Below are 23467 nucleotides of genomic sequence, written 5' to 3'. Positions count from 1 at the left end.
TAAAATGCCAAATAAGACGATCTGGTCTCTCAAAGGAAGAAGTGGGGATGGAAAGCACCGCTTTAGCTTCCATTGGCTCAAACAATTCCTTAATGAGAGAAGCATTCCACCTTCCCATATCGTCCTTCAGATCACACACCCGAGTAAACTCTGGCCCCCCACGAAAAGAATAAGCACAACCAACATGATCCTTAGGAATCCACACATCCTTCGTGATACTAATGGTATCGCCCTGACCCACAAGCCACCTCGCTCCATTTTTCCATAAGTCCCTCCCCCAAAGCACGCTCATCCATAAGAAAGACGCTTTTTTAGAGGGTTCCACATCTACCACCGTAGTAGTAGGGTAATAAAATCCTTTCAAAACTCTAGCAGCTAACGACTCCGGAAAATTATAGAGCCGAGCAGCTTGTTTAGCAAGGAGAGACTGATTAAAGAGGAACATATCACGAAATCCCATACCCCCATCAGATTTGTGCCAGCAAAGACGGGACCACGTACACCAATGCATTTTCCTCCTATCCGGGTCCCCACCCCACCAAAACCGAGCGCATAACTTGTGGATTTCATTAACAATACCAACAGGGAGCCTAAAGAGGCTCATAGCATAAGTGGGGATAGCTTGGACAACAGATTTCAACAACACCTCACGACCCCCTGCAGAAAAAAGTTTGGATTTCCAACCAAACAGTTTATTCCAAACTTTATCCTTAATAGACTGGAAGAGAGCACTTTTGCTTTTACCGGCAAAACAAGGCAAGCCCAAATACTTATCGTGACAAGGAACCAAAGGGACCTCCAGTATATAAGCCAAACCATCACGATCCTGAGTACTCATACGAGAACTAAAACACATTTAAATTAACAAGTTGGCCTGAAGCATCTTCATAAAGCATAAGAATTTCCTTAAATCTAGATTTTTGAAGATTTTTTAACCTATCTGACAAAAAGTTAATATAAAATTATAAATTAAATAATTAATAAATAAGGAATCTGCCAACTATCAACGCACAAAGTCAAATACAAATGATATTTAAAACTCCAACTAAACCAAAACTTTTCAACTTCTTTCTACAAGAGCTCTACTTATCTTCGAAGATGGCAACGCCTAAGCTCCTCCTCTTCACGGTGGCACTACTTCTTCTAACCCTCATCGACTTAGCAACTCCCTTAAAGCAGTGCCCCGACTGCGGTAACCAAACGGTGCCGTTCCCCCTCAGCACATCCACAACATGTGGGGATCAGTCCTACAAGATCCGCTGCGACGCAGGCACACTCATCTTCGACACCCTCAACAACTCCTATCCAATCACATCCATCGCCGCCTCAGACCAACGCCTCGTCATTGCGCCCTCACAGCTGCTACCCTCCACCTGCGTCACATCCGATATCTCCACCCAGGGTGTCCAGCTCAACTCCTCTCTCCCCTTCAACGTCACCAGCAGCAACACCATCATGTACCTCAACTGCTCCGACTCCCTCCTCCGCTCCCCGCTCAACTGCTCCTCCGCCAGTCTCTGCCACACCTACCTAAACTCCTCCTCGGACCGCGCCTCTACCATATGTAGCAGGGACAAGTCTCTCATGTGCTGCACGTTCAGAGCCGGGGGTTCGTCGAACTCGTACATGATCCGAGTCCGGGAGTCCGGGTGCAGCGCGTACACGAGCTTCGTGAACTTAGACCCGACCTTGCCGGTGGGCCGGTGGCCCCAGCCAGGGTTGGAGATCCAGTGGGTTTCGCCGAGGGAGCCCGTTTGTGGGGGCCAGTCCGATTGTGCGGACGATGGAGGGAAGTCCACTTGTGGGCCCGATCCCTCGGATGGTAGTGTCAAGAGATGCTTTTGTAACGGTGGGCTCGTATGGGACCCTATTAAGGGATTATGTGCGGAAAGTGAGTTGTTTTTAGTACTATTTTCAATAGTTTTGTTTGACTTTTGGAATTTTTCAATGTTTGACTTTAATTTTCTTTTGACAGATGTTACGTGTCAAGATCCTGACGGTTGCAGCAATTCAAAGCGGACTGCACTTATTGCGGGTGAGCCGCCACTCCTCTCTATCTCTTGATTTTATTTTAATTTACACTTTCTTCTGGAAGTCTTTTTTTTATATATATATATATTTTTATTAAATTATTAGCGCCGATAATATTATTTTTGAGTGTTAAGCTTTTCATATAACATTTTTTTTAGTTAGGCGATAGTAAATATATATAATATTATACATATATAGATAGATAAATGGGGAGAAATTTGGTATACCAGATTGATGAAAGAGACAGCATTAACTTAGTCTTTTAATGTTGAATGACAACACGGATGCCTTTTATTTTAGGTATTTTATTTTATGTGGATTGGCACAGGGACTGGTTTGGTTTTGTATCTATCACATGGGCCTGCTTAATTATGCATCTCATTGACTACAATAATTGAGTTTTGAAAAATTAATTACTACCTGATTAGTTATGAAGTTAGAAGTTGAGAAGATATTTACTATTTTGTCAAATTTTCTCGAGAGTCAAAGATCAAAACTTATAATTTAAGAATGCATCTCTGAATATTTTTTTATTTATGGCAGACAGCGACAGCTATTTTGGTAGTGTTTTAATTTGTGTTTACCTTTCCTTGTACGGAAATTGGAGAGTTTGCACATTTGAAAACATTAGTTTATCTTTTTTTTAATCTTTATAGATTAAAGTCTTATCAAGTCTACCCTAATTTATACTGGTGAGATCAATGTAATTAAATTAATTTGAGACATATTACGACTTTGACTCAATTCTTGATTAGTAATAATGTTATGAATATATGTAGGTTTGACCTCCGGCATCGGCGGAGCTCTCATTGTAGCTACCATAGTTACCATCCTCTACAAACGCCATAGACGCATCAAAGAAGCTCAGGACCGCCTAACCAAAGAGCGTGAAGAGATATTAAACGCCAACGGCGCCGGAGGAAGAGCCGCCAAAGTTTTCACGGGCAGAGAAATCAAAAGAGCAACAAACAACTTCTCCAAAGACCGCCTCCTTGGCTCCGGTGGCTACGGCGACGTCTACAAAGGCTTCCTCCTCGATGGCACCACCGTCGCCATTAAATGCGCCAAACTCGGCAACACCAAAGGCACCGACCAAATCCTCAACGAGGTCCGAATCCTCTGCCAGGTCAACCACCGCAACCTCGTCCGCCTCCTGGGTTGCTGCGTCGAGCTCGAGCAGCCAATCATGGTCTACGAGTACATCGAAAACGGCACTCTTCTCGACCACCTCCGAGAAAAACGACATAGTTTAACGTGGACAGACCGTCTACGTGTGGCCCGTGACACGGCGGAGGGTCTCTCCTACCTCCACTTCTCGGCGGTGCCACCCATATACCACCGAGATGTGAAGTCAAGTAACATTTTACTAGACCAGAAGAAGAGCGCCAAGGTTTCGGATTTTGGGTTGTCTCGACTGGCTCATACCGATATGAGCCATGTCTCGACTTGTGCGCAAGGCACTCTTGGTTACCTTGATCCGGAATACTATAGAAACTATCAGTTGACCGACAAGAGCGATGTTTATAGTTTTGGTGTGGTTTTATTGGAGCTTTTGACTTCTCAGAAGGCTATAGATTTCACGAGAGAGTCAGACGATGTGAACTTGGCTGTTTATGTTCAGAGAATGGTGGCAGAGGAGAGGTTGATGGAGGTGGTTGATCCAGTTCTGAAAGAAGGGACGACAGATTTAGAGAGAGATACTATGAAGGCCTTAGGGTTTTTGGCCGTGGGGTGTTTGGAGGAACGTAGACAAAACAGGCCTTCCATGAAAGAAGTTGCCGAGGAGATTGATTATATTATGAGTATTGCAACGGCTAAGGTTGTAGATGTATAATATATACTAATAAATTAGTATATGCATGTATTGTTTTTGTTTAAGGATGTTTTTGTGTGTATAATTGTTATAAAATAATATAATGTTGATTAAATAAATGTGAAAAATAAAATAATGTGTGACAAATCAATTTTGTCAAGTTTATAACATAAGTTCGGTGTACAAATTCTGGTTACAGATTCATAACTCCCATCAAATCACCATATTAAGTGTGTAACTTTGAGAAACAAATATTGAATTTGATTTTCATGAGCTATAATGTCTTATATCCGATGGAGATGTCATTTTGACTGCCAATAAGTATTTGAATGTTGCAAAATTGCATAGGAAAGATTTGGACTTTTTTTATTGTTGCATTTTTTATGTGTAAAAAAGTTGAGCAAAAACATTAGGCATTTGTGTTGCGTCACCCATTGTGAATTGACGCGTAGCAGGTGCTAATATTAAGAAAGTTACACATCAGGCGACACGATAGGCAGCATATCGCTTAGTACCAAGGGACGTGTAACAATAATTCTATTTTTTGAGTTGTTTGAAGCATTTTGAAAGAATCAAATAACTTAAGTAACTTCCAAACTTTTCTTTTGATTCCATAAATACTGAATTTACTATTGGTAAGAGCCAAAGAGGTTGGAGGAATTTGAAAATCAAATGGTAATCCAAAACTTTATAATTTCTTAAGATTCAGGATTTATATCCATATAAAGATTATTGTGGTTTTGCATAGTAAATGCAATCAATCATGCAATTAATGTAATCAATATAATAATGGGTAGTTACTCATTTTTATAAGTTACCCAAATATGTCATTTTCTCCCCTATAAATAAAGATGGAATAAACAGAAAAATGACAAAGCGAAATTGTCTTAAACAATTCTCTTGAGAAAAATACTGCAATAACATTGACTCGTAGACTATGTAGATTTACCACTGAACCACGTAAAAAATCATGTGTTTATTATTTACATTTTTGATCAAGTCTAGTTCTCTCTTTTTAATTTTTTAATTCTCAGTTCACGAAAAACTACTTCAACATTCTTATATTTACTTTGTATTGTTATTGCTTTGCGTTGTAATTCTTCATCTCTACTTTATATATATTTTTTAGTCAAAATCTACTTTATCTTTATTTATTTGTATTTCAAACATAGAATTGTAACTTTGCTTTTATCAATCTTATAGTCCAAGTGTATTTTTGTTATTAAGTAGTAAAATTGGTTTTAATATTCCCATTGCATATATTATTCTCTAACAATAATTATATTAAGGATATATATATACTTGGTGAAAGTAACGTGCAATCAAAGTTTGCTTAGTTTTATTTAAAAAATATATCAATTTACTTTTATTATATTTTTTAATTGTCATATAAATTTTAAATAAATAAACAAGGGTAATTAGTGGCTAAAGTCCCTATTCTTTTACAAATGTAGCATTTAAGTCTCTTATCATTTTTTTGCTCACAAAAGTCCATAATTTTACATAATTGATGCACATTTTCCCTGAACCATTATATGTTCATTAAAATGGAGACTAAACATGAATGTTAAGGACTATTGCTGCTAAAAAAGAAAAAAACCAGGGACTTAAATGCTTCAATTTTGAAAAAAATGAGGATTTCGCTACCAATTTCCTCATAATTAATTTTTTTTCAAGAAAATCAAATACTCTATAATTAACATACAAAAAAATTTATTCCTTATATTTTGAAAGGGCTATTGACTACCCTAGAAAAGTTGTGGTTCTATGATTATATAATCCCATATTATATTTTTAAATACAAAATTAAGACAAAATAATTTTTTTTACAATGTATCAGATTCTCTATTTTTTTTTCTTTACATCATTTAAATATTATATCTTTAAATATTTTTATTAATTAAAATAATAGAAAAAATAAATAAAAATTAAAAACTAATAAATTTGGAGAGAGAAGGAAAGAAAATTGAATAATTTTAAAAAAAAATTGTTTAAAGGAGCTCTAAATATCTATAAATATAGAGAAGGAAATTATTCAATTTATAGTTTCCTTCTATATATTTATAGATATTGTAGAGCTCCTTTAAATTTATTTTTTTAAAAAATATTTATTCAATTGTCTTTCTTACTCTCTCCAAATTTATTATTTTCTATTAATTAATAAAAATATTTAAAGAAATATGTTGTACCCTAAAATTAGCACGAGTTCAACTACTCAGCTCGGGTACAGCTGTCAGATAAATATGTGGAAAAATAGCCAAGTGGAATATCTGGTTATTTATGATATGAGAAGCTCGAGATCCAATCTAGTTCGTACATGGTGTATAGGTTATCGTCTGACCTACACTTAAGGTAACAATCAAGTTCGAGACTCATAATGGTCAGATCCAACTTTGGGCGCTCTGAAGTTACTACGAGCTCGGAGTCAAGTAGTTGTTAAACACGAGCTCGGGTGAGATATTCAACTCGTGAGAACCTAGACATAACACATACTAAAGGATCCTAGGAGATTTGGGGGTTCTTTATACGCTCATTAATGGCCAAGCTGTATCATATATTTGCCATTTATTATCCGAGATAGCGAGAGTATATTTATTATGTTATCAAATCATATCCCAATGAAAATGGGAACAATCTATATTAATCATATACTTTATTTAATTACGCGGTTTATTTACACAGTGACCCAAACCTATCCATGGAATTCTCCTATAAATACTAGGAAGATTGGACAGGAAGGGGGGAAACTTTTTGTATTACCGAAATTCTACAGAAATAGAGAGAGAATAGTAATAATATTGACTTGTGGACTAGGTGGATTTTAACCACGGAACCACGTAAAAGTTCTATGCTTTTGAGTGAATGTTTATTAGTTCATTACGGTTTATACTCTAGCACTAAGCTACCCATTTAATTTCTTAATACACTGTTGGCAAAAAACCGCGTCAACAATTTGGTGCTTTCATTGAGAGTAAATTAGTGCGTCACAAGTTCCAGTCGACTTTCATCATGGTGTTCACTTGCTCAATGCATGATAATGAGACTGAACAGCCTGGTGGGCAGAAGGTGTTGGGAAACTTATACAAGATCTTTATTTATTTTCATGTATATCTAATATTAAAAAATTAATACAAGGTAGCCTAAAACATGTTTCTAAAGAATTCAAAGTGAAACAATGAATAGAATACCTACAGTATATGCAGCGGAATTAAAGAGTCCTTCCTTCAGTTTCTCTAACTCTTGAATCCTTTCTATCGCAGAGTATTATCAAGAAACTAAACCGATCTTCTATTTTCTTCACAGTCTTCCAATGTAACCTTAGAATCACCTAGAATAGTGTGAGCGATTCTCAACACATGAGATAGATACAGAGAGAAGAAGAGAAATTAATCAAGAGGCTTAGAAAAAGGACTTGTGTTTAGACAGAATCTAAAACTATAAGAAAATCTGACTTGTGACTTATCAAACTTATGTTTTGACTTCTCTCTAAGCACTCCTTTTATAGACTCAATTAGGTCATTTAATTTAATTAAAAAATTAATAAAATAATAGCCAATTTGAAGCCCTAGGTCGAAATTATCATGGGCTTTAGGCCCGTGAAATTTCCCATTTGATTATAAGTCCATTAGACTTAAAATCAATGCCTGTATTATTTTCTATTGATTGATTTAATTAATTAAATAATTATTTAAATCCTTTATCAATTTAATTATTTATAATTTGAACCTTGATTTAAACTTATTTATTAATTTAGATACCAATTTATCTTAATTAATAAATCTACCCTAATTTCTCTTTTCTTCTCAAAATTACATAACTCTGTGAAACTATCCAAAATTGACCTGGTCAACTTTGATAATTAAATCAATTAATTGAGACTATCTAGATGATTTTATCCAAGGTACAATGGAGACCATGGGCCTATGAAATCAAGCTCCAATAAGTTATCATTCTAACAAATAAATTTATTAACTTATTAATTCCTCGTGACTCCACTATAGACTCGGAATTGCACTCTTGAATTCATAGAACGCTCTATAACAAATATAGATACGCTATTAATTATCCATTGTTACAACCATAACTATCACTCAATCCTCTATAGACGGTCTACAATGAGATAGGACCAAAATACATTTTTACCCCTCATTGTATTTTATCCTTAAAACACTTAGTTCCTTGTAAATGATATTTCAGTAAACTAATTTAATTACTGAAATGAGATCTCTATCATTTAACACCTTGAACCAAACTAAAAGGAAACCATCATTTCACTTCTTCATCAGAAGCTATAGATGTTCATATCTATGATTAACACTCCTACTTAATTATACTACCGAGTTCCCAAGATGTAAGTATGGGCTAGTCCGTAGGATAAGCTGGTAACAAACAAGTCAAAGAACTCAAATAATACAACCAGTTAGAATACTAACCACTCAGAATTGAGATTGGATTGACCTATGGTCAACTATATGATATGACTATAATAGATAATAACGGTATGTTTACTTATCTTATCAACTGTCAATATCGGTTCTGTTTGATGTAACAAATACATCCGATCTTATCTACTTTGCTAATGTTCTGGAAAGAACATAACACTGTAATGTGTAAGTAGATCATATCGTAGATTGGCAAGTCAGTGTAAATCCTATGCACTGACTAATCTTAGGATTAACTCATTTTGAACATATAATCATATTTATATTCCACTGTGATTGCGTCACTATAAATAAGATTAACTAGATGCTCAGGATTTAATAGAATTTTATATTAAACAAATAATCATGAAAATAAAACATGTGAGCAAAGTGATTGACCAAGTCAAAAAATGATTTCTATTCTTTTATTGATAATAAAATGAGATTACAAAGAATTTGGGTTTTAATTAGGGCATAAAACCCCAACAGAAGGCCCATCATACAGATGTTCCCAATGAAAGGGGCTCAGATGTTCAACAATGTCAGGACGATGCTAGGAGTTCATCGTCACTACCGCTAAATCCTAATCTAGGATATCTGACTGCCGTCGAGATGGAAAATGCCCAGATAAAGAGCCATCTCGCTAGGAAAAATAGGAAAATTGAGGAGGTCTTGGCTCAATTACCCCTTCTTGCATCCGACGTTAATGTCGGAAAGAGGCAAAGTGGGTCTCATAAGTCCCACAAGAATAATCGATCTAAACCGAGTTGATCTGTCAGAATCGCCACTCCGAGTTCTATGCCTTCAGGGCGAAACCACCAGAATGCTTGGCCCACTGATCATCACAGGGGTCATCAGCATGTCAGTCGGTCGGTCAGGACTGCGACCCCAAGCTCTGTGCCTTCTTCACAGATTCCCAGAAATACCCATAACAATCCGCGGGGAGGGGCTGGGACAAGATCTTGAAGACACAATGCTCCAACAAATCCCTCTGTGCCACGATTAGAGCCCCAAACATAGAGAACTAGGGACGTTGGAGTAGAACCAAGGTGGGATAATTTAGTCCGTCCTGATGGAATGAGGATAGCCTCGCCCATAAGGCATCCTCCGTCACCTATAAGACATCCATCACCACCTCGTCCTCATCAAGATGTTCCAGCTCATGGGAATAGTAGGAGAAATCCTCCCCCGTCCGCAAATACTTCCGCCCCACGAACGCGTGTTGAGAACCCAGGACCTCGATCTCAACACGAGCTGTAAGTTTAACAAATAGAAGTTATTGGATGGAGAACCAGCGTGGAGGCAAATCTGAGAGTGACCTGAGAAATTACTTGAGTTCAGCACAAAGTCCTCAATATGATCCATATCCCAACCTGTGCGATCATTTGAACTCACCGAGAAGATATCCAGCTCGGGATGAGGACATTAGCTATACTCGGCATGAGGGAGGTCCGTCCATTGTATGTGACAATGGGAATGTCCCACAGAACCAAGCTTAAACTTGGAGGGACAGTAACCCGTAAAACGTGTATAATAGGATGGGAGTTGTTGAACAACCTCTAGCTAACCTAGGAACTAGGGACCAAACCCTTGAAAGACTGGCTCTAATGGAAGAGCAAATGAAAAGACTCTTATCTAGGAAGGAAAAAGACGATTGCGACTCAGATGAGGAGCTCGAACCTTTTGCTCCAAACATTGCATCGGCAACATATCCAACAGGATTTAGGATGCCGCACATATTGAAGTTTGATGGAGATGGAGATGTGTAACGCCCTACTACCTTAGAGCCGTTACTAAGTGAGTTTTACGAAGAATTGTGAAATTAACTTGCTAACCGAGGTTTTTAAAACAAAAGTGTGACTAAGCAAATGTTAAGGCTGTAATCTTTTGAAAATGCTTTACTTCGTTGAAAACTTCAAGTATCTATCATTTGGGATCCCAAAATAAGGTTTGCAAAATATTTACAAGTTAAAATAAGTTTACAGCTGATTGACTATCAAAATTACAGGTTAATACAACCATTTTTAAAAATGCCCCCAACCAAAGCAGTCGGGCAGGCCAAACATGTACGCGCTGCTTCATGCTCTCCATACTCATGGCTGGTTGACTTTATCTTTGCCCTTACCTGCAACACAGAGCACCCGTGAGCCGAAGCCCAGCAAGAAAACTCAAACAACACATATCATATGCATATTATATAATCAGCCTATCAGATAATCCATAGATAACCAAGTAGTCCATTAGACTAAACAAACATTCCACGTGCTAAGTATTACTTCCGGCCCCGCTGCCGTTCTCGACTCCCTTGCCGTTCTCGGCTCATTTTCTGTTCTCGGCACCTTTGCCGTTCTCGGCTCCCTTGCCGTTCTCAGCTCATTTGCCGTTCTCGGCTCCCTTGCCGTTCTCAGCTCCCTTGCCGTTCTCAGCTCATTTGCCGTTCTCGGCACCTTTGCCGTTCTCTCTACTATAATCACATATAGTACAATTCAAATAACATTCAAACATATAACAATTCAATCAAAACTATACCATAAAATGTAATACAATTTAGGGCCGTGCCCTGCATTAACACTATGGGTCCATGCCCTGTCCTACGGGTGCTACAGTTTTCTTACCTGTATCCCGAGCTTCACAGTGCACCAAAGTCACGAGCACGGTCCTCTAGCACGAGCCTCTCCGAAACCCTAGTCACAACACATATAAAACATTCTTTAATACTAACCAATTCCAAAACCACTTTCCGGGACCAATCCCGTACTCTCGGGACCTCCAAATTCCTAAAACAATGCATCAGAAACATCCCCCGAGCCCCTGGAACAAATGCCCAAAATTGCAAAATTTCCCATCCTGAAAATAGCCTAGCGCCGCGGCGCTACCCACAAGGGCCGCGGCGCCCAGAGAAGTTAGAAAGTTCCCCTGACTGGAAACAGCCTCGCGCTGCGGTGCCCAAGAATAGGGCCGCGGCGTACCTTCGTGAACCCATAAATCTGGGTTTTTCCTCTGCATTTCCCCGAGCCAATACCCCTCCAAATCATCCCAAACTCACACCTAAGCCCCAAAACCAATTCAAAACCCCAAATAGACCATTCAACAACCTATAAACATCATAACCCAGCTCAATTACACAATCACACCCAAAAATCCACCATTTGAATTCAAACTTCAGAAACTTAAACCCATAGGCCAAAAACACAAACCCAAGCTTGAAAAACCTAAACCATGCCTCAAAAATCTTAAACCACAATAGATATGAAATCCCAAGGATGTTTAAAACTCTTACCTCAATCAAGAATTCAACCTTGAGCCCTCTCCAAATCCAGCTTCAAGCCAAAACCTCTTGATTACCAAGCTAAATTCCCATACAAAACCAGCCACAATTCTCTTTCAATTTAATGCTTAATCTCTAAAAATCAAACTTGAAACTTAAGCAAAACAGGGGGTGAACTCTTACCTCTGAAAAAATCTTGACCTATACTTGATTTTAGTTGCCCCAAGCCTCTTGATTCTCCTCCTAAATTGCCCAACTTCAGCTCCTTTCTTCCTCTCCTTCTCTTCTAGCTTTTTCTTCAATTTCTATCAAGAGCTATATTATGACTTAGTGCCAAACGTGTACCCCTTTAACCCCAGCTGAAACTTATCTAATCCCCCTGCCAAATGACCATTTTACCCCTTCATCAAAACCCTTTGCTAACTAAATCTCAAGGGCACTCTAGTCCTTTCTCCCATATTGCAATTCTACCATTTCTTTCACCTAAACTTGTTACTCTCAGTAGTAACTAATGGTTACTCAGGTCACTCAATCACCAATAACCATTAACCGCTAATTCTCTACTTAACCATAAAATTCCCAAAGTACCCCTAGGCTCCTCCCGAGCTGGGTATAAAATCCCGTTGTGACTTTTAAGTTAACTAGCTCTCTAGGACCGTCTCGGCACGTGCATCACAATAATATCACCACACTCACGTGGTACAAATCACATAATACAATTATCACATTTATGCCCTCATCGGGCTAAAATTACCAATTTACCCCAATCATACAAACGGGGTTCACATGCATATTTATTTCACCTAAACATGCATTCTAACCACATATTCATTAAATTCACATAAATTAATGCAGTATAACAATTATTGCCCTCCAGGCACACTAATCAAGGCTCCAAGCCTTATTAGCAAATTTAGGTCGTTATAAGATGCGTCTGACCACCTTGGAATGTTTAAAACTATGATAATGACCCATAATGTCGGGCTCGATCTAAGGTGTATCTTGTTCCCTGTAACTCTGGTCGGACCTGCCAGGCAGTGGTTTAAATAGAGGCATTCGAAAAGCTCGTGGAAGAAATTCTCTTCTGAGTTTAAAAGAGTATTCCGAGCTTCGCAGTCCGCTCGAGTTGAAGCCGATTCATTGGCCAACGTAAAGCAACAACCTGGAAAGACATTGAAAGCATACCTGAGCAGATTTTCCAATGTTGTTGCACAAGCTAGGGACGCTGATGATAGTTCCAAGCTCATGGCAATGAGAACGGGAATCCTCATCGGGGGCGACCTGTGGCAAGAACTCCAAAGAAAAGGAGTTAAAAGCGTAGATGAATTTTTGGCCTGATCTCAGGAATGGATAAACCTGGAAGAGGCACGATCTTCTATCGTAGGAACTAGTCAGACCCCTACCCAACTCGTTGGAGCAGTAATGGATGTTCCAACTACGTCTCAAGCCGTTACTCAGAATAACCAAGGGGGAATAACAAAAGGAAGGGGAATGGTGAGGGCGACCAGAGCAGGACGAAGAAAAATAAGTCCATGGAGAAGTTCAAGCCTATTTATACTACCTATACCGACCTAACAGATACCCGAGAGCGTATCTTTCTGGCTAGTTCTAATCGCCTCCCATGGAAGAAGCCAGAACCTTTAATAAACCAGAGGGTGAAGAGAGATCCTTCAAAATTTTGTCGATTCCGCAATGACATCGGTCATAACACTGATGATTGTCAGAAGCTGAAGGATGAAATTGAGACTCTCATTAGAGCTGGACCATTGGCCCATTACACCCAAAATCGGGTAGTTCCCAATCAGCCTGCCGGGCAGAACTCTCAGTCAGTCCCAGAGGCTCCGATAGGCCAATCTGGAGCTCAGGCGAATCAGGTTGATCCTCCTCCAATAGTAGGAGGAGATATAACCACTATTGCCAGAGGACCTCATTTGGCAGGCATGAGCAGCGGGGCCCAAAAGAGGTACATCAATGAGTTGAAGGCTCATAACGGAGTGAAGTTCGTCCCAGAGCAGCGGTTATTAAAACAATAGTGATTGGAAAAACAATAAATCATTTTCATGGAAGAGGATGCTAGCCATGTCCAATTCCCACAAATGATCCGCTGGTGGTAACCGTGCAACTCACCAACCAAAGGGTTCGGAGAATACTGGTGGATAACGAAAGCTTCGTAAATTTACTTTTCAGGTCCACCCTGGAAAAAATGGGACTGTCCATATCCGATTTGAAGGTGACCTCAATGACGTACGGGTTTTCAAGCGAAGGAACAACAACCATAGGGCAATTGGACTAGTGGTGACATTGGGAGAAGAGTTGCGAACTGTCTCCAAAATACTCGAGTTCGTTGTAATCGATTGTCCAGTCGTATACAATGAAACTTTTGGTCGACCCGCGCTGATGGCATTCGAAGACATAACATCGATCTGACACCTGGCAATGAAATTCTCCTTAGCTTCGGGGATATGCATACTCAGAGGGGATCAACTTGCTGCCAGAGAATGCTATAGCATTTCTATAAAGGGAAAGTCACAACTCGGGGAGCAAGAGATGGTCATAAGTGAGGGAGGTGAGGAGTCCCAGGAAGTAGAAGTCACTCGTGGTATGGAAGGACCTCAAGAAGAAGCTAGTGAGGTCGCCCAACGTGACGACATTGATCCGCGGATAGGCGAAGATAGGTTAGAGCTCAAATCCATAGAAGAGCTTGAGGAAGTAAACATCGACCCCAAAGAAGCTTCAAGAGTTGTAAAATGGGAAAAAATCTTGAAGACAAAAGAAAGAAGGAGCTGGTCGATTTTTTACAAAAGAACTTGGATGTTTTCGCCTGGTCGCACGAGGATATGGTGGGAATTAGTCCGAGTATAATAATGCACACATTAAACTTAGACAAGAACGTGCCTGCAAAATCCCAAAAATAAAGGCTTTTGGGAACATTACGAGCTGAAGCGCTAGAGGAAGAAGTAGCCCAGTTACTAAAATGCGGGTTTATCAGGGAAGCAAAATACCCAATCTGGGTTGCCAATCCTGTGCTGGTCCCGAAGCCAAATGGGAAATGGAGAACCTGTATCGACTTATCCGACCTAAACAAGGCTTGTCCCAAGGACTGTTTCCCACTACCAAGGATTGACCAGTTGGTTGACGCCACTGCAGGTCATGAGCTCATGTCTTTCATGTACGCTATTGACGCATTTTTTTATTCAACTTAAATAGTAGAGAAATTAAATAATAAAATATTGGTGCAAATGAATAAAGAGGAAAAACTAGAGGACTTTTATGTGGTTCAGAAGTTAACTCTGCCTAGTCCACGAGTCTATGTTATTAAGACTTAGGGGTTTTCTGGAAACTTTTCAGAGAAGAGTTGCCCAAAGTTTTCTCTCAAGAAATTAGAAATCCATCCCTTACAAATGGTGTTTCCTTCTCTATTTATAGAGAAGGTTGCAGAATTCATTCCCACATATTTTGGGAAGATATTCTATAAATCAATTAAAATAATGCTATTTAATGCATTATTTCCTTTATACACGGAAACATCCCATGAAGATTGGGAACAGATAACATATTAAATGATATCACTTAAATATTGGGATTGTACTAAAATAGTCATGTTCACACGTAACTGATTATCCCAAATGATTCATCAAATCTTCGAGATCAACAATTGGCATTGGACTTGTCGAGACCATGAGTCAACCACGAGCTCGTCACCTAGCTTCGCGCTATGTTCGGAACAAGTAGATGCTGACGATGCTGTCACATCCGAGCTTGTACTTCCCAAGCTTGATCCATCTCGCCTGAAGCAATCATGGAAAGGTATATTCATGTTTCATACCATAACCATTGCGAGCTCAGAGCACACTCGAGGCCACACATCCTTGAGGTCGTTGTTTACTTCAAAGAGGTCTAACGGTAGAATCATATGATGACCGTATATGTTTCGAGATCACACCTAACGAGCTCAGTTTTCGGGGTCATAACTTCTTATCTTGAAATCTGGGTGTAACATTTTGCCCCCTCAAAAGTATCAGTTCGAATCCCATGAGAAGGAAACTTTTGAACTGCCCTTCTTGGAAACTGCACCATCAATTTCACTCGAGTGTGGACACGCGTTAGGCGGGTATTGGAAGATCAGAGTACCTGAGTATGTTTACACCATGCCCATGTCTCCTCATCTGCCACCTTTTTGCTGCCATTGCCACGCCAATACCCGTTCGTTCGATCAGATGCCAATCTCGTCCAATGGTCCAGATTTAATTTATCGTTTGAAATTCTGTTGTGGCCTATAAATATGCCATCGTCTTCATTATTTCAATTTTACCCTTTCAAGTTTTCAAAGAAAAAGGGAAGAACAAAAAACCAGAACTTAGAACTTGTTCTGCTTTTGTATGTTCTCCAAGCCGAGGAAACAAAGCACCGTTGGCCTGTTCGACTCCGTGGGATCGTTTTTGCAACCTCTCCTTCAGTCATCGATTTCTTTGTACCCACCAGCCACACTGTGTAAGTATATGTTCTATGTTCATTTACATTCTGTTTTTCCATGCATGTTTATTGTTGTAGTAGCATTTGGACATCGGTTTTAGTACCAGAATGCTTTAGTCAATGTCGTGTAGTTTTAGGCTCATCTGATGTTACAGATTTCAAAACCCAGATTTTGCACAAATGATACATATATGGTTTTTACTTGGTTTTCTTTATTTCGAATATCATATCGTATAGACCAAGAAACGGGGTATAGGATTAGGGTTTACAATTTGCACGTTTCCCAAAAATATCACTTTTTGAGTAACTGCCAACTTTTCCCTGAAAATCCAGGATTCTCATAAATAAATCCACCTTTCCCCCTTTACGTGGAATACATGCTCCGAGCCTAATCTCATTCTTTTGATCGAGCTTGTCTCATAGTCTTGATCATTCGAACTTAGATCGTCTTGATTTTTATTCTTAATCTCTTGTTCGTATGGCCCTCACCCTTTTCCTTTCTTGCTAGATGCCGTAGAATTTTGAAAAGCGGTGGGGGTCAAAATTCACGATTCCTTATTCACTAAAAACTCTGAGCCCATAGTCACCTTTTACTCAGAACTAGCAGCTGATTCGGGAGCACGAATTGAAGTGTGAGCAAGAGGACACCCGAGTTCACTTTTGACGCCAAATCGACGAGGTCGAAGAGAAAAAGAGGAAAAAACTTAGGGTCGCGATCTATCCAGACCTGGACCCTGAGCCTAGACCAATCCCTCTTGACCGTACTCTTAAAGTGACGGTCGCATTTAAACCGGGCGATCTCAAATTTTCATTGATGGAAGAATCATCAAATCCCCCATCCACCTCGCAGACAACCGACATTCCCACCTTGAAGGGAGAATTTTTTGAGGCCGAGCACTATTGGAGCTCAGTTTCTTCGTTGGGACAGATAACTAACATCTTTGCTTGCCATGGCCTAGGACTATCAGGCTCGCTAAGATGTCGAGCTCCCACTTCCAAAGAGCGTAGCTGCCGTGCCCCCAGGAGATGGCAATCCTGACAATAAGTTGAAGCTCGTGGCTTGGAGCCAAGAGCATATGAGGGCAGGGGCCTTATTGCCCTTGAAGTCCTTTTTTAAGGACTTTCTGGATTTTGTTGGGCTCGTGCCCTTCCAACTCCAGACCAACTCATACAGGGTCTTGACAGCCCTGAGGCTGCTTTACCATGAGCTAAAGTGGGAAGGACCTTCACCAAAAGAGATTTTGTATCTCTTTTGCTTGAAAAGCAACCCCTCCCGAACTCAGGGAGGAGATGGCTTATACTACCTCTCGAGCTATCCAAGGGAGAAGAAGATTTTTGAGGACCTGCCGAACCATCCCCCCAACTTCAAGCTGGCGTTCTTTTGGACGGACAACCTGGCTCCCTCCAGATATTATTCATTAAGGTGAATTTGTAAGTATACGATCCTTTTCTTCTCATGCTCGAATTTTTGTTTAAGCTCGAACCACTCCTAATACATTCAATTCTTCAGCCAACTATCACCATCCTACTCCCACAGACTAGATGAAGGAGCACAAGGAAACTTTTTTTCAACTCCCTTATGGTAGGCGCTCCCTGTCTTATCTTCTTCATGAAGATAATCTTCGAGCTTGTGGTCTCCTAGAGAAGGATCAGTCCACAGACGATAGAGCCTACAAGAAGTACACCAAGTGGGAGTTTGTGCCTCTTCCAACTGGTAGCCTTCCTTCGAGGCGAAGCTCTAAGGCACGATCCCCAGCTCGCCGTCCTAGCAGTCCATGCTTGGGGAATGAGGCCAATGACGAGGCTTCGAGCTCGAGTGACAGAGGTATGGTTATCCTTAGCTTGGATTTATGGTCTCCTTCACTTCTTAGGCATAAACTCGACACCCTGATCTTATGCCCAGATGATAGGAACAATTTTTATGTATGGTCTTGGGTAGACGATATGGTCCATAGGTTTGATAGTTGGCTAGGGAAGTATGACACAATGTATAGTTTGAATGAAGTTTGGGATGGAATAGCCATCCAATATGGGACAAACGATTATAGGGACCTTTCGAGGTTGACTTCCACATATAGGGAAGGGACTCCCCCCGCCTCTTCCAAAGATGGGGGAATTACATGGTCACCGAGCACGAGCTCGGGGGAGAGTTCCAGTTAGGTTCCTCGTCACTTGTCCCTTTATTCCTTAAATTGTCATTATGCAAATTTCGGCATCTTGAGATCATTTTCTATTGTGATTTGATTGTTCAGGTACCATGGACTCTGATCTCGAGAATGTGCTTTCCAGTGATGAGGGGGCCAAGAAGATTAAGCACCCGAGAGCCTCGCAAAAGTCTGATCGGCCTGCTAAGGTCCCTAAGAGGACCGAGAAGACTCCTCCCCCAGCTATCACTGTTGTGAGCCCAGCTGCGGATCCTACTTCCCATGTCGACGCCTCAACCACAGGTGCTCCCCCCTTGCCTCCTGCCATCAAGATCCTCCCAATGCTCGACCCACCTCCAAAGAAACCAGCGACCTCCAAAGGGTGCCTGTTGTCGATTTCTACTCATGTTGATGAGTATGTCGTTGACAATGCTGCCGGGACCCATGGAGCCACACTTGGCTCGGACGTCCTGTCTCGGGTAGGCCAGAGCATCAGTAGCTTTGAGGCACCCCAGTGACAGTTTTTGGTCAATGCTCGGGATTGCAACACCCGTTATGACAAGAGTGTCGAGATCCCCACTGCGAGAACCTCTCTCGCCTTATTATTTTTTGTAGTTGTGCTTAGTGTATGTTCTAACTTGATTTGTTTGTGTGTTAGTCTCTTAATGCATTTGCTTAGCTAAATTACAAGCTAAACACTACAAGAAAAAACAGTATTCATAACACTTAAAAACTGCTAACCGAAACTATTGATAACACTTCTGAAAATGCTAACAAGCCCCTGTTATTAAAAGTCCAGTCTTTTCTATAACAGTATTTGAATGTTATGTTCGGTGTTATCTTAAACTATTCAATAACACATTTTTAGTTGCTATAATATTCAAATAATAACATTTAAATAGAGTTTTTGGTTATAAATTTGAAATTTAATCTTATACTTTTTTCACAACACTTTTCAACTGTTACATTTGATTATTTTGATACCATTTTTAGTTTGTTATATTATATAAACCATAACGATTTTTTACGCTTATAATATGTTTTTAAATCATAACATATAGTAATAAAATTGTTACTTTAGTGTGGATAATATATTTTAAATTATTTTTTGATAAGTATACTTATATGGTTTTTTTTAATTAAAAGATTTTCATTATTGTATTTTGATAAACAAAATCAAAATTAATCATAAAATGTAATTCTCAATAGATTGATAAACCATAAGTATTACATTAAACAATAACTAATTCAAACCATGAATGTGTCTACTTCATGAGATCTTAGTTCTAACTTAAATTTGAAAGCTTTACATAATAAAGTTTTATAATCTTGAACATTTTTTACTTCAAACTATAGTTTGGATGATGCTATTGTTGCTGATGTTGTAGCTGTTCTTCAGCTTGTTGTGCTTGACTGTGAACCCCATATGGTGTACTAGTCCTTCGAGGGAACTTGTTCAAACTCTCTGAAAAATAAACAGAGAAAGATAAGCAGCAAATATAAAACTTCATGCTAACAAGAATGAAACTATTCTCATAAGAAATATAATCCAAGGTCAATAAGTCTTGGAACCCCTTGTAATCTGGTTTTGGTATCAATAAAGATTCATTCTAGTTATTCAACATACTAGTGTGCATCAGCAATACAAAGGCCCACGAACAGATTAATGGTGTATTCAAGAGACCACTAACACTCTTTAACCACAAAATATAACTCACCTTCAAGAAATTCTTTTACACTACCCACAACTTCATTTATTCATTTTTTTTACCTTTTATTGGGTGCCTAACATCTAGCAGAATTTATCAAAAATTTGAGGCTTTCCAAGTCATCATCCTGTAATAGCATGAAGAATTTAGCCAAAATCAGCATCATTATGAAGTGATAAACCAGATATTTCTATACAAGTTTAGATCTATTTTGTTCCTTTGTTTACTTTTTAGTTTTAGGATATACACAATTAAGATTTAACAATAAATATATCTTAAACAAAGAAAGAAAAGAATTTAAATGTTATAAATTCTATAGATATAGGTGCATCTGTAATTAAACAAAGAAAACTTACCGTAAAAGTAGTTACAATTCTTTTGGTGCACAGATCCAACCTCAAGTCCAGATTCTTTTCATGGCTAAACATTTAATACTAACCCGCTTTTGACCCAAGTGCACTATAAAAGATCGGATGCCATAAATCCTGTCTCCATCAATATCAGGTATATCCTACACATTATTCAACAATAGAAAAAAAAAATATTTCAACTATGTCTGAGTTTGGTGTGCCCAACCAAGCAGAAAGGGAAAGCACACAACATAGTTCCATGGAAAAAAAACAAAAGTTGATACCTTAAATAATGCTATAACAACTGAGAAGAAGCTTATAAATGCAGTTGCAAAGATGAGAGGCCTTGAGAAGGCAGCTGGCCTTTTAAAGACATGGGTTTGAAAATCAATGCATATTTCAGTATTTGGAATCATTGAAATCTTTTCAATTTAAAAAAAAAAATTATTGAAATTTGAAACGCATTACTATTATAATTTACATGATCATAATAACAAATGGCTAAAATATGCAACTATTTGGTAAAACAGATACCCAAATAAACATTATTCCTTCCCTTTCTATTTATATGATACATGTTCCTTTTCATTTACATTCTTAATATCTATGTCATGCATGATTTAGTTATTTTTAGTTTATATCCATACAATAAATGTCATAATGAAAAATTATTTTTATTAAAAGACAATCAGCTTTGGGCACAAGAAATAAGAATGTTTGGATCATGCATAGTATGAGTAGAAAGAGACATCCAAAGTTCAACTTGGCTTGCAACAAGAGGAATAGATATAACATAACCTACATGTGAAGAAAAAAAGCTAGTTGAACAATCACTGCTCGAACTGCGAGAATGCACATTGCTGCAACTATAGCAAATCTCTTCCATCTCAAAAGGGGCACCTGACATGAAAGGTGTTAAGCTACCAAGTGAGAAACAGATTCTGTAAAGTTTCCACCTTAACCTTTTGTCATTAGGTGACATAAAACTAAGTATATATTTCAAAATATTCGCTGATAAGGCATTGTATATGAAAAATTCTGAGATTAGACAAACTCACATTGATTGAATAAGCAGTTCCCAATGCAAAACTGATGAATAGGGCCCAAAATAATGGCCATGACCCAACAATCCATCCAAGGCCAAAACTCTGAAAAATAAAGTGATAGGTGGTCAAAATATTATAGGCTGCAAATACACAATAATAAGTTTACAATATTTTGCACAATACATTAATACAGAAAGCTAATTCCCATACCAGAACAGAAAAGGATGCGACAATCATGACACCAGTTTGAATTGAATATTCCCCTGATGCCAACGGAAGATATGGCTTGTTAACCTGTGATGAAATATGCCATAGATATCTAGAGTTAGACAATCCTTGATGTATCCCATGTAACCATGTAGAATTGTAGATAGTCTCTCTAGAAGAAAAAAAAAATATTAAGGCAAAGAACTAGGAACTGGTGTAGTGACCTTATGCTTAAATGTAAGAATAAAATATATGCATTTTCTTCATTCAAAATTAAGAGAATGTAAGACAGTAAGAGCTAAGAGCTACCTTGTATATATCAATATCATACAACTGATTCAAACCAACAATGTAAATGTTCATTAGGAGGGCAACTGCAACAGCCCGAATTGAAAAGATCAAATTCATAAGAACGAAATTCATGGTGTGAATTAAAAAAAAGCAGTTCAAAGTATTTTAAGCTTCACCTCCAACATCCCAGAAAAAAATAATGGTGAAAAGTCTGTAAGCTTCTCGACTGCAAGTAGGGAAACTGAGACTATGCTCAATGCCTGCTTCCAGAAAAAATAGGATGAGTCTCCAAAAATTGATAGGAAACAATATTATCAATAAATTGAAGTTTAAATGAATGAGATTAATATAATGACTATTCTGGGACTGGCCCGCTAAATTTAAATAACCTACCGTGCCTATGACTGTATGTGGCCGAGAAAACCTATAGAAAGCATCCAAGGAATCTTTAATGGAGTTCAAAACATTTTTTGGCTCCGATTCAAGAGGTTGTCCATCAGCAGCATTAACCAGGAATCTTTTATTTGGTCTCTGGTAGGATATAGATGTTTCAATGCAATGCTTCAATGAACTGGGTTGTAACCCAGCACAGCAATGTTTTTCTCTCACATTTCCGCAAAAAAAAAAAAAAGAGCATAAAAATGGAAATAAAATTAATTTAGATTTTTTTTTAGAGTTGAAATCAGCAAGTTTTTATATTACTTCAAAAAAAAAAAGTCAACAAACTAACAATCAATCAGATATGGAAATAAGGGGAAACTAACAAATTAACTACTTTCCTATACTTATATTTCAAACAAAAATCAATAACGAGAAAGAACTGTTCAACAAACAACAATCAATCTAAAAGTCTTGACCTTTTTATGAAGAATATAGTTTTGGTTGTTCTAAGTCAGGAACCAAATAATGCATGACAAATAAATTTTCAATGGTAATTATTAACATATTTTGTATGATTTGTGAAATCTGTTGAATGTGTTTTCAGTCATGAAGTGGGATTTTTCTGATAAAGTATGTGGAGATTCTCCCCTACCAAGGTGAATGGAACCTGAATATTTTTTAAGGAAGCAGAAGTTGAATGCAAAAGAAATGGCTGAAGCCCTTAAGAGAGCTAAAGGTTTTAAATCTAAAGATCCCTTTTTCATGATTTGCATGCGACCATCGTTTGTTGGAACTAAGCTTAATATGGTAATTAATTATATGCTTCCTACAAGTTCAATTGAAATATACTCACATAAATTTTTTTTTTCATATTGACTTTATTCTTTTTAATCTTTTGCCAAGATTATACCATCTGTCTTTGCAAAACATTACCTCCTCAGTACTAGTAAGCATCAAGATGTGATCCTTAAGGTTCAGGATGGAAGGACCTGGTCTGTGAAATACTATTTCAGATCGCATGGCAGGTCTCCAAAAACCAGATTTAAGGGTGGTTGGAAGGCATTTGCTGAAGACAATAATTTGAAATTAGGTGATGTTTGTGCCTTTGTTTTGAGAAAGAGTACGGGGATAATGTTGTTTGAAGTCGTTATTTTTTGTGAAAATGGAGTAGCAAATTCCCCTATGGTACCAGGTAAACATGAGCTCTACTTATTCTATAATAATATTATTGTTGTCCTGATATCATTCCCTAAATAACTTTTCTTTATGAGGCTGTAGAACTTAATGTCATGACAAAAGAAAGCCGATCAAGTAAAGTAGAATCTTGTAGCAC

General features: G+C 38.4%; 2 protein-coding genes across 2 annotated transcripts; one reads left to right on the top strand and one right to left on the bottom strand.

Moving 5' to 3' along the window:
- Nucleotides 1–1055: 1055 nt before the first annotated feature.
- Nucleotides 1056–4017, top strand: LOC133798375 (wall-associated receptor kinase-like 20). The gene is made up of 3 exons (XM_062236636.1): nt 1056–1891; nt 1976–2035; nt 2811–4017. Exons 1-3 carry the CDS (start codon nt 1099–1101, stop codon nt 3863–3865), a joined length of 1908 nt encoding a protein of 635 aa, XP_062092620.1. The 5' UTR covers nt 1056–1098; the 3' UTR covers nt 3866–4017.
- A 15918-nt stretch (nt 4018–19935) lies between these two features.
- LOC133795991 (homogentisate phytyltransferase 1, chloroplastic-like) lies at nt 19936–22446 on the bottom strand (the record flags this gene model as incomplete). Its single annotated transcript, XM_062233474.1, has 9 exons — nt 19936–19986; nt 20299–20370; nt 20494–20594; nt 21013–21109; nt 21268–21357; nt 21466–21549; nt 21772–21847; nt 21931–22013; nt 22147–22446. Coding segments are annotated over 9 exons (954 nt in total), but the record flags the coding sequence as incomplete, so codon positions are not given.
- Nucleotides 22447–23467: the final 1021 nt, after the last annotated feature.

This window comes from Humulus lupulus, chromosome 8, assembly GCF_963169125.1.
Source record: "Humulus lupulus chromosome 8, drHumLupu1.1, whole genome shotgun sequence".
Taxonomy (NCBI): Eukaryota; Viridiplantae; Streptophyta; class Magnoliopsida; order Rosales; family Cannabaceae; genus Humulus; species Humulus lupulus.
Note: the sequence above shows the minus strand (reverse complement) of the source record. Positions and strands in the feature narration are given on the sequence as shown.

Coding starts and splice junctions, on each gene's coding strand:
- LOC133798375 (XM_062236636.1), top strand. CDS start 1,099: ATGGCAACGCCTAAGCTCCTCCTCTTCACGGTGGCACTACTTCTTCTA. Junction 1,892..1,975: donor TAAGGGATTATGTGCGGAAA/GTGAGTTGTTTT, acceptor TTCTTTTGACAG/ATGTTACGTGTCAAGATCCT. Junction 2,036..2,810: donor GCGGACTGCACTTATTGCGG/GTGAGCCGCCAC, acceptor GAATATATGTAG/GTTTGACCTCCGGCATCGGC.